This window comes from Cydia splendana, chromosome 12 (assembly GCF_910591565.1).
Source record: "Cydia splendana chromosome 12, ilCydSple1.2, whole genome shotgun sequence".
Lineage (NCBI taxonomy): Eukaryota > Metazoa > Arthropoda > Insecta > Lepidoptera > Tortricidae > Cydia > Cydia splendana.
Window position 1 is genome coordinate 18,859,858 of NC_085971.1, and position 15,442 is coordinate 18,875,299.

Below are 15,442 nucleotides of genomic sequence, written 5' to 3' on the forward strand. Positions count from 1 at the left end.
ATGTTTATCAATTTGGTGCACTTATGATATCTGGATTTCTAAAGTTCCCTCAAAGTACGTGCTATCGAAAGAGTTCTAAATCCAAATATGGGTTGATGCTCAGCTGACCCTCATTTTAGTACTTTAATTATCAAAAGTGTTGTACATTTTTTTATTTAATTAATTTATTAATATTTAATTTGTAGATTAAGGTTTGGCGTGGATGGAAGGAATAAGTGGACCCTGATTAATATTAGAAAATTAATTTACGTATTCATAGAAAGGTATTACTATATGATTATATATTATACTGAATGTCTTCGAGCAACACCGGCGTCCGACACGTCGGAAGGGAGCGATATCTTACCGTACAAATCGCTCTGCAATTTTTTGCGGAGAAACGTGCACACAGTCCCACTTCACACTCACTGCATATAAAATCCAATCTGTAATGACGACACAAATACATAGAAAATGACACACGTCAAAGACAAATTTTGCACACCTCGATCTCTTTTTGTGTACGGATGAGTCACAACACGCACCGCGCTAGTTGTGTGCATGCTCAGTTGGGCATGTGCTTCGGCAGAGGGGAAATATACCACCTGGTATTCGCAGTATTTCCCCTTCCCGGTGTTGCTCGACAGTGCTCGAATATGCAGTTTAGAGGTTCTTTTTCTTAGGATTTCTGTACATAAATATAATTAGATTTCATTCTAATGGTGTAACTGAAAAAATTGATAAACTGCATTTACGTGTATAATACAGATCGGTCGTATGAGTTTGAAATAATGTCTTTTGGACTAACTTTTCTGTATGCAGGCAGGACATAGTTATATATTATTACGTATTAATGTTTATATGTGACGTTCCACGGGTAAAGGTACCTTATGGCGGTTGGCACTTACGCTATTATTAACGACGCTCCAATACTAACGCGGTGCTACGTGACGTAAGCGCCGATCGCCATAAGGTACCTTTTCGCGTGGAACGTCACATATTTTTAGGTTTAGTTTGGTCTTCCAAAGATTTTTTTAATCTACTGTTGCTTTATGTATATACAGAGATACAAGTAATATAGCTTACAATACACAGCATGGTCCAATAAACTCGATATATATTAAACTACATGATAAATTGTGTCACTTAAGAGTAAAATATTGCTGATACGTCATTTTAAGATAAACACGGGGAAATACTGTATTTCTCACTTAATTCTCCTTTTACTTAACACATTTAACGATTACATATTAAATTCTCTCGAAAATTTGGCACAATAACGATTTAAAATAATTTAAATCTACCAATTTACCTATTTGGCGTTACTACTCCATTTCGGAAACGTATTCGCTTTATTACTCTCTCTTAAGCGTTAGAGAGGGATAAAACATGATGAAATATTGTAGCCATTGGTATACGAGTGCGAGTTGATTGTTTTCGGGGTTGGCTAAATAGAGATGCAGCTATTTGTTAAAATGAGATGCAGAATAGTCGTAGGCCCTATCCCTTATATTTGATTACACCATTTGGTTACGAAACTATAAATATTGGTGTAAGGAACCCCAGGTCATAACTATGTATGTATTTATACTGTTTTTTTTTATCCCAAGATCCCAAAGGCAATCAACTGCTCTAATGCAAGTAATAACCGAGCTAATAAGTAACAAAAAGGGATTTTCAAAAATTTGTCTCACGATTTGTCTCAAAAAGGCCTGTCGTTTCAAGTCCTGTTACCGTTATCGCGCTTTTTTGTGCTTTTGCAACGTGGTATTTAAAATATCGCAAAAGTATAAAACTTTGCTCTTTAACATAACTTTGCCCACGGCGTCACAGTTCAGTAAAAGGGAAATAACTTAAAAGTAGTTACAGATACACTTTCTGAAGAAAGTGAAGAAATAACTTAAAAGTAGTTACAGATACCTACACTTACTTCACTTTCTTCAGAAAATGTATCTGTAACTACTTTTAAGTTATTTCGCTTCTACTGAACTGTGACGCGGTGGGCAAAGTTATGTTAAAGAGCAAAGTTCTATAATTATACGGAACTAGTTTTATTTCTGGTTAATTATTTTCTCGTTTATCACCCACATCACTCACTGGCTGAAACGTCTCCGCGTCAAACTTAAAAGTAAAATCGAATATAACACTTAAAACGAACACAATGCAAATTTACACTTAACCACACTTGTTATAAAGTCCAAATTCCATTAGACGAACACAGGTCCGTCGTTCTCTACTCACAGGACGTTTAGATTCTCACAGTTTTTGAATTTCGAATCCTCCTTCCCGAAAATCCAGGTGAGCATTTGTCTGGCCTTCATGCTCGCTCGTACCACTCCTCTGGATTTGTACCAATGGGCTGGCGACGACTCCCTTCCACCTTCGGCTGAATATTGTTGTTTCTTTAGTCTGATCTGGTTGAGGATACCGACGAGAAGTTCGTCCACATTGTGATTGATTCCGACGGAGACTTCGACGAACTTCGCTTTGTATGTGCACGCTAGGCATTTGCCATCTGTAAAGAAGGAGTTAATGTGGTTAAAGATCTGATTTATAACTTTTGAGCTTCGCTGTGTTGGGTAAGGTTTTGGTTGCTCAGATGGTAGACCACTGGGCTAGCGATCCAGTGGTCGTGGGTTCAAGTCCCACCCAAGACAGTAAAAATTTCCACTTTTAATTTTTTTCTAAGCTCGTTTCTGCTTAATACAAAATTCACTTTTGAGAAATTATAATTTACTCATAATATTCAAGAAGTGCTGTGTTTATGAAAAAGATGGTCTGTTATACTGATTATTATGTATTAATCGCTGTTTATATACTTACCTAACATTACACCTAATAATACATAAATTAATAAGAAATTATTTAAATTAAATGGAATAAGGAATAGGAGAGGCAATAAGTATGATTGTAGGACACCTTATACGGCATGACAACTTATTCCTAAACATCCTGGAAGGCAGGATTGAAAAGACAAGAGAAGAAGGGAGACCTAGAATCACTTATCTCAGCCAAATAAAAAATAATGCGTCGTATGAGGAAATTAAAAGACTGGCACAATAAAGAAATGATTGGCGATTACTCCACCTACAAGAGCAAAGTTATGATGATGAAGATGATAAATTAATAAGGAATACAAGAGCAACAATAAAATTTTTATTAAAATTTTTGCACTGATCTTTTCGAATTACGCAATGGAAACTACATAAGGCCATATAACACGTTAAACTCTAGCGTTTTGTACACATATTAATAAATATGCTTACATATTATGTTCCAAAGATACCGTAAAACGGGGTGAGTAGGTTTCGCGGGGAGAGGTGGGCTATGAATGGGGAGAGAAGGTTTGAGAGGAGGGTGAGAAGGGATTTTAAGGCTACTGCTACAAAAATAATGTATTCCAATTTAAAATGGAGCTATAGTGATACGCATAATAATAAAAAAACGATCCAACAATCTTCCAAAATCACCTTTGTATGAAAACCCCTCTCACCCCAAATACGAGTCACTATGGGGTGAGGTGGGTTTTCCTCTTTATCGTCAAAGTTATGAAATGGAACTACCCAAAATAAAATTAAAATTAAAATACAAACGTCCGGAACACTTATTATATTATTATACACCATTCAATTTCATATGTAAAAATAAAATGTTATCCAGGTTTGAATTTCAGTTTTGATCCTACTCACCCCATTTTACGGTATAGCTTTTTAAGCAAAGACCCACTCATAATTTGAACTTTTTTGAGAGCAAACAATTTTGTATGGTTAAGATTTGACCAAATTCGCGAATACTTTCTATCTTTTTTTTCATTTACCGCGTTCTCAATTGACGACTTTCTAAACCCCTAAGGACTTTCTAACAGCTCTTCCGATCGTACGTGACTTCTTTGAAAGCATAAAACTCTTGGAGTCCCTACTTCTAAAGTTTAGCTACAATGCACGATTCTGTAGGTAATGTTTTATTTTTAACTGGATAATAATGTTATTTTATTTCCTAGAGGAGTTTCTCAAACTGTTTGAATCAAATACAACTTCTATTAAATTTTCTTGGTTAGTTCATACTAATTTAAAAATATATAATAATGACATGATATGATATATAATAATAATGAATATGATATATAATAATAATGTTACAGCGTACGAGTATAAAAGAAAACCACAATATTTTAAATTTCTTTCCAGCAGTGAAAGCTGGATAGAGAAATCGATATAACACCGATATAGGTAATTTAGTGAATATATAATGGTCTCTGTTCTATATAGTAGAAGCGTAGTTTGTCTTATAAAATCTTCCTATGAGTTACAACAAAGTATGGTAGTTTCGTACCTCAACAGAAATTTAAATAGGTACATTTTCCCCCTTTGGGATTATTTTATTCCGTCCAGGATGCTCTTCAAACTTGCCAAAATGTATCTAAATCTGGCAAAAAAACTACAAACAAATAAAAATGTCAAAAATCGGCCCAGTTACAAAATACGTAGTAATCCCTCCCTCGTCGAAATAAAAGTTAACAAATTTCTTTATTAAACATCACTCCTAGTGTAAATTTCATTCGATAACGTGACGTGACGTACGCGTTAAGTGTCATTTTGTATGGAACTATGAGTTTCCAAAACGTCCCGCTTGGCGCGCTGTTCAAAATCCCATACAAAACTAGACATAACGCGAACTCATGTCACGCTATCGAATGTAAAGCCTCCTCCACACTCGTGCGCGAATCACGGCGCGAAGCCGCGAACGCGAGTGTGGAGTCGATTTTCGCAGACAGCGAAATCGACTCCACACTCGCATTCGCGGCTTCGCCCGCGATTCACGCGCACAGTCTGGAGGGGGCTTAATGTACACTAGGGGTTCTGTATACGACATCTCGTACCATCGCACAGACTGTTAACTGTACATCGGTGGACCTTATGCCTTTTGAAATAAGGTCCAGTTAGGAGTGTCGCTGTACATAAAACCCACAAACTAACTAAGTAATTGAGACTCCCCCAACCGAGCATAAAAATAGCGCAGCCAAGAACCAATTTGCCCACTCATTATCCGCCATTATGGAGCGGAATTGATTTCCCAGACGAATGGAACAGTACAAAGGTGCCGTCCGGATTTAGACTGCACCGGCATTACTACAGCAGTATTGCAGCGCGACAATACTGCCGACTGCATTGAAGAAGAAGAAGAAGAAGAATAAATACATTTATTTAACATCTTAATTGAGTATAAAAAATAACACATACAACACAAATTACACATAATAGATGCTAAACCGGATCCCCACTCAAAACCGCAAATGTCAAAAATTTTGAGCAGAAACTTCGATTTTGACATTAGCGGCTGTAATGCTGTCGGCAGTATCGTCGCGCTGCAGGAAACATCTTTATTATGAATTTATTCGATTAATTGACATTTTGACGTTTACTGCACTAATGCAGTTGATTGCAGCAGTATTGCATTAAGATAATTATTACCTACTGCCGAAAATAAATAAATAAAAAAACCAGTCAAGTACGACTCCGACTCGCGTTCTAAGGGTTCCGTACATTATTCAATTTTTATTTTTACAATATATTTTTTTATGTGGCACGTTAATGAAATGTCTTTAAAAACCCATAGGGGTCGGATGAAAAACTAATTAAGTCCGACTCACGCTTGACTGCACATTTCTAATTGGTTTTCCTGGCATCTATAGGTAAAGAACTATTTTATGTATATTTTCTTTTCAAAATTTTAGACCCAGTAGTTAGATAAAAGGGGGGGGGGATGCCTTTTGAGGTACGGAATCAAGGCGGTCTTATGGTACCATTCCATTTCTGACCGCAGCTGCACTACTGGTACTGAACGCGTCGATGTTATTGTCAATTTCCATAGTAAAATGAACGGTAGTGCAGCTGTCGTTGGAAATGGACTGTCACCTTTAATGTCGCCCTGCAATTCTGCCGCAGTAATGCTGGTTCAGTTTGAATCCGAACGTAACCTGAACGTCACTACGTAAATGTCGCCAATCTGGCAAATTAAATTCATAACGTTACGAGGTTTCGTTTCGATCGGCATCGCCGGTTGGAAGTCTGATTGGATGTCTTGTTTTTGTCGTTTTCGTTTATTTTGTTTAGTGCCACTTGCACCATTGCACTAACCCGGGTTAACCGGTTAAACCTGGAGTTACCATGGTTACCAGTACAATTTGGCACTAAGTTAACGGCTTAACCGCTTAACCTCGGGTTAGTGGGATGGTGCAAGTGGCCCTTAGTCTCCTGCAATTTTGCTCGGGGGCGTTGAAAGAAACTCCTCATCAGCTAGGTTTATGTTTATATCGCCAGGTGACAACCAAAACTCATTAATTACCACCACAAGTTCATAGCCATAGTGAACCATATTAGTACCAAAATAAGGTAGATTTTAGTTTAATTATTTTTAGTAATTAGTGAGTTTGTTTGTCACTTCACGATATACAGGGTGATCAATCCAAATGAGTCAGAAACTATGAGAGATAGCGAAATCTGTTCTTAGGAACCAAGGCGTCGATTTTAGAGTTAATAATAATGACGTTCAAACTTTTTTTAAAACTCTCATACATAACCGGGAATCGAACCTGGTTAATATTCTTTATGTAATCGCTTATGTAGTATTTGTTTGTATAATTGATCCTGAAAGTATAACACCAAATTATGCTATGAAATCTTGTGTAAACATTAGACTGAAATGCCCACAATTTAAATATTTTGCAAAATATTGTCATTAATATGAATCGGTCATCATTATGAATCATTTATCTGAATAGACCCATTAATCTTATCTGCATCGATATTATGCATTACAAATTGCGTTTATTTAAAATTAGAACGCATTCGTTCAGCGGGCGTGCCATTTTATTTAAAGTTTGAAAATGGAACACTTAATAACTTAAAGGTTGCAATTTATACCTAACATTGTTTACAGAGACTTCGACCAGGTTCGAGTCCCGGTTATGTATGAGACATAAAAAAAATTGAATGCCATTATTATTAAATCTAAAATCGAAGCCATGGTTCCTAAGAACATATTTCGCTATCTCTCATAGTTTCTGACTTCTCCATACTAACCCATTTGGATTGATCACCCTGTATAGGGCTATGATTACTAGTCTCTGCTACTAATAAATATTAAAACACATTAGTCCGAGGCAGCCATCTTAGCGTTATAACCGTCGATTACTTGGCCTGACGCGTATCATTACTATCAAGAGTACAGGGTGTGAGGGGAGATGATGTACCTACTTGTAGTGTATGTATGGGTACTTGTGTGGGTAGGGCCCATAGGACCCGATTTGGATTTTGAAATAGACATCTATTAGACATCTTTTAGACATCACCAAGATACGATAACGATATGTTTAAGATCTAACCTGTCAAATTTGACATTTGCGCGATTCTGGAGATACTGTTGAACGATTTCCACAGGATATGACTTAGAGATCCAATTCACATCTAATAGATATCTTACTCTATCTAACGTAAAAGTGACATTGGTTGCCCGAATTGCGCTGCAAAAGAGAACTAGTTGATATCTAAACTATAACGTATCTAGAATGGATCTAGTACGTGTGAATAACTTGAAATTCGAATACGTGCAGTATATCGGCGCGATTCGGGAAATGAATTAGAGATTCATTAGATATGAAATAATAAAGATATGTGACGTTCCACGGCAAAAGGTACTTTACGGCGGCTGGCGCTTACGCTATTATTAACGACGTTCCAATATTCAGCCGGGCCAATGGTACCTTTTGCCATGGAACGTCATATATCTTTACTATTTCATATCTAGTGAATCTCTTATTCATTTCCCGAATCGCGCCGTATGTAATTATTTATACAATACATTGAAAGTCTCCGTAACGTAGGATCATGTGTCACTGTTGTATTGTAGCTCCATGTGTGACATATTTAATTTTGTTTATTATAAAAAATCTTCATTTGTGCGATGTGCAATATATAGACCACATGGACGTTAAAAAACTAGTGAGTAGATATTATCGAGAGGCCAATACAAACTTACAATTATTTTTCAATTTATTTGGGTCAAAAAACTGTTAAGGGGCCCAATGATTAACAGTCCGCCGGACGGTATCGGCCTGTCAGTTGTTCGGAACTGTCAAAATTTTGTTCTAACTGACAGGCCAATACCGTCCGGCGGACTGTTAATCAGTGGGGCCCCTAACACACAGGGTTCAGACACAGAATTAGAGTGCAAAGGATAATAAAGTGTGAAACCAACAACATCGTCCACAGATTACTAGATTACCTACTGCTAAATCTACAATATATATAGCGCAAAGTAACAATACAAATGTTATATGTAAAAGTAAAATTAACAAAGCTACGATTACAAAATAGGTCTGTGGATGCAGTTACAAATTCATATTAGCCTTCAGTCTTATACAGTTTACCTAATGAGCGAGTAACAGTTAAAATAACATGGCCCATCAGCCATGCACGGCGGATTGTTATATCAAAATGATATCTAAACGTAGTCAGTCGCGCGTGCATTTCATACTTGTTAGTAAATACTAATTAATTAAATACATATGTATTGGAGCGAGCAACACACATGCAAGACTGACATCATTTAGACTGCCGTATTCGAACTTCAAGATATTCACAAGAGACGACACGTACTAGATCCATTCTAGATACGTTATAGTTTAGATATCAACTGGTTCTCTTTTGCAGCACAATTCGGGCAACCAATGTCACTTTTACGTTAGATAGAGTAAGATATCTATTAGATGTGAATTGAATCTCTAAGTCATATCCTGTGGAAATCGTTCAACAGTATCTCCAGAATTACGAAAACAGGTTAGATCTTAAACATATCGTTATCGTATCTTGGTGATGTCTAAAAGATGTCTAATAGATGTCTATTTCAAAATCCAAATCGGGCCCCAACACACATGCAAGACTGACATCATTTAGATATAATTTTGACATCAATGTAGGTTTCAAGCGTCCTCCGAGCAGGATATGGAAATGGCGGTGCGGCCCAGTGAACCGACAAGCATCAGCCTATGTTTACATACATAGGTATGTCTATAGAGGTACATTGATAAGTACCAGTTATACCAATTGAATGTCCTTCCCGTAATTATTAAGCCCTTGCTACACGGTCGCCGACAAGCCTTCTAACCGTCTGACCTTGGTCTGTCCTTGGTCAGTTTTGGTCAAATTTTGTTGGAAACAACTGTCTACACGGTCCGGGACGGACCAAGGCCACGCGGTCTGAAGGCTTGTCGGCGACCGTGTAGCAAGGGCTTTACAGGGAAAATTACCGTTTTACCAATAATGTCATTCCGTGGCAAGAGTAACGCGAGTCACAATTTTATTGCCTGTTCTTTTTATTACATGTAAGGATAGTTGCTAAGTGACAATAAATAAAATAAAATGACACAACCTGACAATAAGCTGAGTGAGGATCTTTTGGCACAAATATTTATATTATTTATGTTCTAAATGATTTTTTTTTTTGTGTTAAAAAACATTTCTTATTCATGACGTAAATTTTAGTGTTCAAGCTTTACTAAAACTAAAATTAGACTCAAAGATAATACAGATAAGATAAGAAAGCAATATAAAAGAAAAGCGAAACTAACTATTCAACTTAACAGCTTAATTGATCTTTGGAAAAAAAGCTATCTATTTGTGAGTAGCTTATTGCCTAAAGTTAGACCAAGAAAAGTCTGCAGCGATTTTGATAGCCCACGCAGTGCAAGTGTTATTTTAAATGACAAACTTCTATGAAATTATGACTTATAAATAACACTAGAACTCAGGGCTATAAAAAACGGTGCAGACTTTTCTTGGTCTAACTTTACTAAGCCTAACATTGCCTGCTTTAAAACAATAATGATTCGGGATCTACCTCACATTTATGCTAAACAAAATTACTATAATAGTAATTTTGTTTGGCCTCAATAATTGAGGCCTTAGATATAGATCTAGATCTAGATCTACGATGCCAAATCGAGGGAGGATGCATCATACCCTAGTTATTTAATATCAGCATTCATTTATTTTTAGCTTATAAGTCTTATTTTTAGTTTTTCAGATTTATAAAGCTTTTTACTTAAAATATTAGTTTTAACTGTCGTGGCTCAGCGATCCAAAGAGAATCTTGGCCTCCGAAATTACAATTAGTAATTAGTTTTAGTATGTATAGTAGTATGTATAGTTTTAGTATGTAGAGTGTATAAGTCCCCAATCCGCATTGGGCCAGCGTGGGGACTATAGCCCAAGCCCTCTTGCGAGTGAGAGGAGGCCTGTGCCCAGCAGTGGGACGTATATAGGCTGAATGATGATGATGATGAATGATGATGAATTAGTTTTAGAATGTCTGTATTATCTGTTGCTATGCCCTGACAGGGTATTCATGCACTTAATAGGTACATGTTAAAACCGTAATGTAACCATGGTTCTGCAATAAATGAAATGAAACGAGACCGTGTCTGCCCCGATCCTGCGCAACTTTCTACCAGTTACTGACGCAATCATACAAAGTTATAGAGTTACGGTTTATTAGTTTTAAGTACAACTCTCGCGTTTTGTACACATATTTAATTACACAAACGGGTCTACCGCGATATAATTTCATTGTTTTTACCTTAAATTCCGACGTTTCAGCTGAATTGCACCAGCTGTGGTCACGGAAACAATGAAATTATATCGCGGTAGACCCGTTCGTTCGTGTATTAAATATATTTTAAGTTACGTCTAGAGATGGGTCGCGGGTATTTACCCAATTTACCCACCCAGGTAAATACCCGGTAAATACCTATCTACCCGGTATTTACCCGTATCTACCCAAATGGACGGGTAGATTCATTTCTTGTTGCGCATGTCGATTTGTGTTAAATTGGAGATATAAACCGAGTTAATGGTTGTAATTATTGTGTGTCATTTAAAATGAAATAGTTTAGTGAAACCTGCAGTTGTAACTAAGGAATTTTCAGTATACTTTAGAGAAATATTTAAAAAAAGGCGGTCATAAGAGTATTTTTTAGATTTGAGTAAATTATCGTACTTATATGTATTCGATATATTCGAACTTAGGTCGGCGGGGGGTGTGGTTGGGAGGAGGGGGGTAAAAGTGAACTTTTTCATATTTCTTGGAAGCTGTCATTAATATCGAAAAGTGTTGTATGTACAAACTAAAGTAGACAAAATTTCCTACAAAAAAGGTAATATACATTTTTGTCCTAAAACTAACTGTATTTGACTTAAAATGAGCTTCCCAAGTTGTGATTCTGCACATTTTTTTTTTATTATCATTCATAAGTAGACTTTATTTTCATCTTTCTAATGTATATTAAAAGCGTTTTATAACATTTCCCTAAGCCAGGGAATGATTTTACACGGTTTTCATAATTGGACTGATATGTTCAAATCGAACTTCACCTCATAGCAATCTTTTCGTAATTAGTTTGAATATACATTTTATGTAACATTATACAAAATAACTGAAATTAATCTTATTTATACTCACATACCATTAAACACATCAAATTTAGAAGAAAAACGAAAATACCCGCGTATTTACCCGCGGGTAGGTAAATATCGGGTATTTACCGGGTATTTATCGGGTAGTTACCCATCTCTAGTTACGTCCATGTACATGTCTATGGCCTTGAGGTTACTTTTACACCACAATAAATCCAAACGAACTTTCGTGTTATTATGTACTCGGACGTAAAAGCAATAAAGATATAAACGGCCATATTCGAACTTTAAGATACGTCAAATAATAGATATGGAAACGATATAGATTGGATATGTCAGTGTCAAACAAGTGTCAAAAGTGACGTTTTTGTTTGAAGAAACCTCACTTTTGACACTTGTTTGACAATGACATATCCGATCCATATCGTTTCCATATCTATTATTTGACGTATCTTAAAGTTCGAATATGGCTGAAAGTTTCTTGTCACCTGATTTCAATCTACGAAATAATTGCAGTCGTAAACACGGTACACCTACAACACGAAACATTATTTATTTTCGTATTCGGGCTTGTAATTACGAATATTACGTGTAATGGATCGTTTTTATGTAAGATTTTATGTGTTGAACTTGGATTATAATTATGTGCTGTAGATAGTCTGGTAACATTTATCATTCATTCATTGGTTTTTTTGGTTGGTCATTTAAGATTCAAGGATTCTGTCAAGTAACGTACCTACTAACAGTGACTTCGTGCAAATTCGGCTCCGTTTGGCTCAGCATTGCTCCGAGCAATTATTAGGGTTGGCACAACTTGACGTCCCTTTGCGTGCACGACCACAGATAAGATAATTACTTGAATTTTGACAACCCTAAATAGTCGAAAGAGGTAGTGCCATAAGTTAGAAAGGGATATCATGGTTCGGGCCTGAATCGCTGTCAAACTTCGGTTTTGTAGGAAGTGTCCTTTCTGTACGGTTGTCACATTTATAAGTATAATTTATAATTATCAATTGTGAATAATACTAATATAGTTCCACTAAATATCCTGATATTATCAACATTAAGGGTACAAGGAAAGAACATGTCTAGTCACTCTGACAACATTTTGAGTTATCGCGGTTTGAAAGGAACGATGTATGTACATAATTAGCCATATTATTTTCGTGTTTAGGTGTTTTCAATGTGAGAAAGAAAGGTGTTATTAGATTACAGAGGTAATAGAAGCTGTAACTAAATAGTTCATTGAGAGCTCAACATTTTGATATTAAAATCTAATTTTTCAAAAAAAAAAGTGACTAGACATGTTCTTTCCGTGGACCCTTCATTTTGTCTTGTTTGTGTCCTGACTGACGACGTTAACATTTTGTTTTTGTTTATGAACTTAGCTTTTGTGTGCATACGATTGAATGTTCCATATTTCGAAAGCTGATCGAACGATTTAGTTGCGTTTTAAGAAAAGTTTTAATGGCCTTGTTGTATTTTTTTCGGAAGCTTTGTTAACTGTTTTTCTCACCTTGTGTTGATACAGCCCGACTCCGTGCCAGGTCTATCTTGTTCGCAACCAGCACAGCTGGCCTCGACCTCAGCATATCGCAGTCCAGTAGCCTGGCCAACTCCTGTTCAGCCTTCTGGAAGGACGCCTTGTCGACCACGCTGTATATGACCACGAATGCGTCTGGAGGCTCAGAGCGGTCGATTTCCTCCTAAAACAAAATTTTAGATAAGACAAGATAAGATAATATAAGATAAGATAAGATAATCATTTATTTCATTTCAATCTTAGTCGAGTCCTCCTATTAGGTATGTGTCAGGAGACCTCGCTCTTCCAGATTTTTTATAATCTATCCTAAGGGAAGATGAGTGCTTAAGTATTGAGCTTGATTCAATCAGAGTTTCTCTTTTTACCCCGGGTATCTCTAGATGGTCTAGAAGATAGATGGTCTAAAACCAAACTGGAAAGTAGGCAATAGCTGTAGCACCTGAACCACCACTACTACAATGTTTCATTGTTATCATCATCTGTCATTGGCGACAGTTCGCTACAGCAATGAATATCATTTAAAACATAAAAATCAATAAAAGGTCTTTTTTGCGCAACTTTTTCCTTCAAAAATAAGATTAGGTTATTTATAGGACCAATTTCTTGTTTAAAAAAAAAACGAAATGTCAAACCATTCATTCATTCAGTCAGTTCATTCGATTCACGCTTAAGGCGTTTTTTACTTTTGTAGCTGTTTGTGGTTTTTTAGCAAAAACGCTTCTAAGTTTAGAGTCGGTTTGAAGCAAACAACAGCAAAACGCCTCTTAAAAGTGATAAAAAAGTAAAAAAGGCGGGATCGGAAAATACTCACTGAATTGGATAGTGTAAATTGTGTTTGACTAAAAACTATAAGAAACACGTATCTACGCTCGTTATAAAAATGAGTTCTTCTAGTGAAGAAAATTATATTCTTACGCTGACGCCTACCGAAATTCAAGAGACAGCACAGGCAGTGGCTAGTAATTTGCTACCAGAGAAATCGCGGGCTAGTACTTATAGTTATGCAAATGTTTTCTTATTTCCTCGCAGTAGTCATGAAAAGCACTATGTAATGCCTCGGCCGGAAACGCTAAAGATGGACTCGTATTATTCGAGGGCCTCCACTAACGTGTCGGCCCTCAAACTCACTCGTCCATCTTTTAGCGGTTTTCCATCCTCTCCTACAATATACTATAGTGTTTCGGGAGGCCCAATCCCTATTGTGTGTGGGAGGACTCCATAGTCCTCCCACATACAGCCAGGACCTCCAGTGAAATTCATTCTTGAATGCTGTAGCTTACAGAACAAAAAAACCGCAAATGTCAAAATAGATGTTGCTGCCCGGATTTGTGACATTTGCAGCAGCAATGCAGTGCAGCAATGTCGCGCAGCATTACTGCCGCAGCAAGCATTACCAGCAGGTGTAGCCTGAATCCGAATACTATCTTTATCTTTATTTATCTTCAAAATTTTACTGCTGATCGGTAAAGCTCAGTGAGTCGAATTCCACAGAGAAGATAAAAAGTAAAATATAATATCGTGTTCTAAAGAATATTTTAAACGCCGTTCCAGTTCATTGACTGTTATCAATAAATTGAATAAAAAATATAAGTTTGTATGGACCAAACAGACTAGAAACTGGCATCGTGAATAGGGAGTGCCCCCGCTACTGGTGTTCTAATACAAAATTTACAAACACAGTTAGGTAGGTACCGGAACCAGAAATTCCCGGTTCTCGCCATACAAACTCAGTACCGGGAGCATTCCCTAATTATGAAGCGTTTAGGCGAAGAGAAATCACCAATCCGTAGCTGCGCTCTCTCGGAAGGGTTTCCACGGAAGACCAGCGTTGAGATCCTTGGGTGTTATCTTGACATTAAGCTGAGTGGAGACCTTTTCAGTGACTTGACTTCTGTATGTCTCATGTTTTACTTTAGTTTGAACGTTTTTTGAATAAAGTTTCTTTAATTCTATTCAATCCAAGCCAATTGCCAAGGTCGTATCAAAACATGAACAAAACCATAACACACGGTTACATCAGAATCTGCATCCAGGTCAAGATATTGTGTCGCTTAACTTCAACCTCGGGTAAATCCATCTGACAGATTATGCGATTTTGGTATTAAAAGAAGGTAATAGGGTAGATATTTGTTAAGAGGGTCGAATGGATTTATCCAAGTTTGAAGTTAAGTGACACAAATACATTTTCACAGCTGACAGATCAAATCCAGTACAGTTTCAGATCAAGAAATTAAAATCAGAAACGGGCACCTGCTTCCTTTGGATAAAAACAATAGTTCCACGTGGAAATAAAGCGGTTTTAACGCTTGCATGTATTTCAATATTAACAAAAACACACTGCAGATGTAGTGCATATATTCAATTATTTTCCTTCGTATTTTCACGGAAACGTACCAACGTGTCTTGCTATTTCAGTCAGACTCGGTACAAAAAGTACTGAGGTTGACTG

General features: G+C 36.7%; 1 protein-coding gene and 1 non-coding gene across 2 annotated transcripts in view; one reads left to right on the forward strand and one right to left on the reverse strand.

The window, feature by feature from the left end:
• Positions 1–2,015: 2,015 nt before the first annotated feature.
• LOC134795691 (GTP-binding protein REM 1) overlaps positions 2,016–15,442 on the reverse strand; it is a 227,832-nt gene continuing 214,405 nt past the window's right edge. The window contains exons 4-5 of the mRNA XM_063767624.1: positions 12,967–13,156; positions 2,016–2,494 (exon numbers count right to left, since the gene is read on the reverse strand). Coding sequence (XP_063623694.1) covers positions 2,217–2,494; positions 12,967–13,156 — 468 coding nt within the window. The 3' untranslated portion in view covers positions 2,016–2,216. The remainder of the gene's footprint in view (positions 2,495–12,966; positions 13,157–15,442) is intronic.
• Trnaa-agc (transfer RNA alanine (anticodon AGC)) lies at positions 2,564–2,636 on the forward strand. Its single transcript has one exon. It is a non-coding gene; the product is annotated as a tRNA-Ala (tRNA).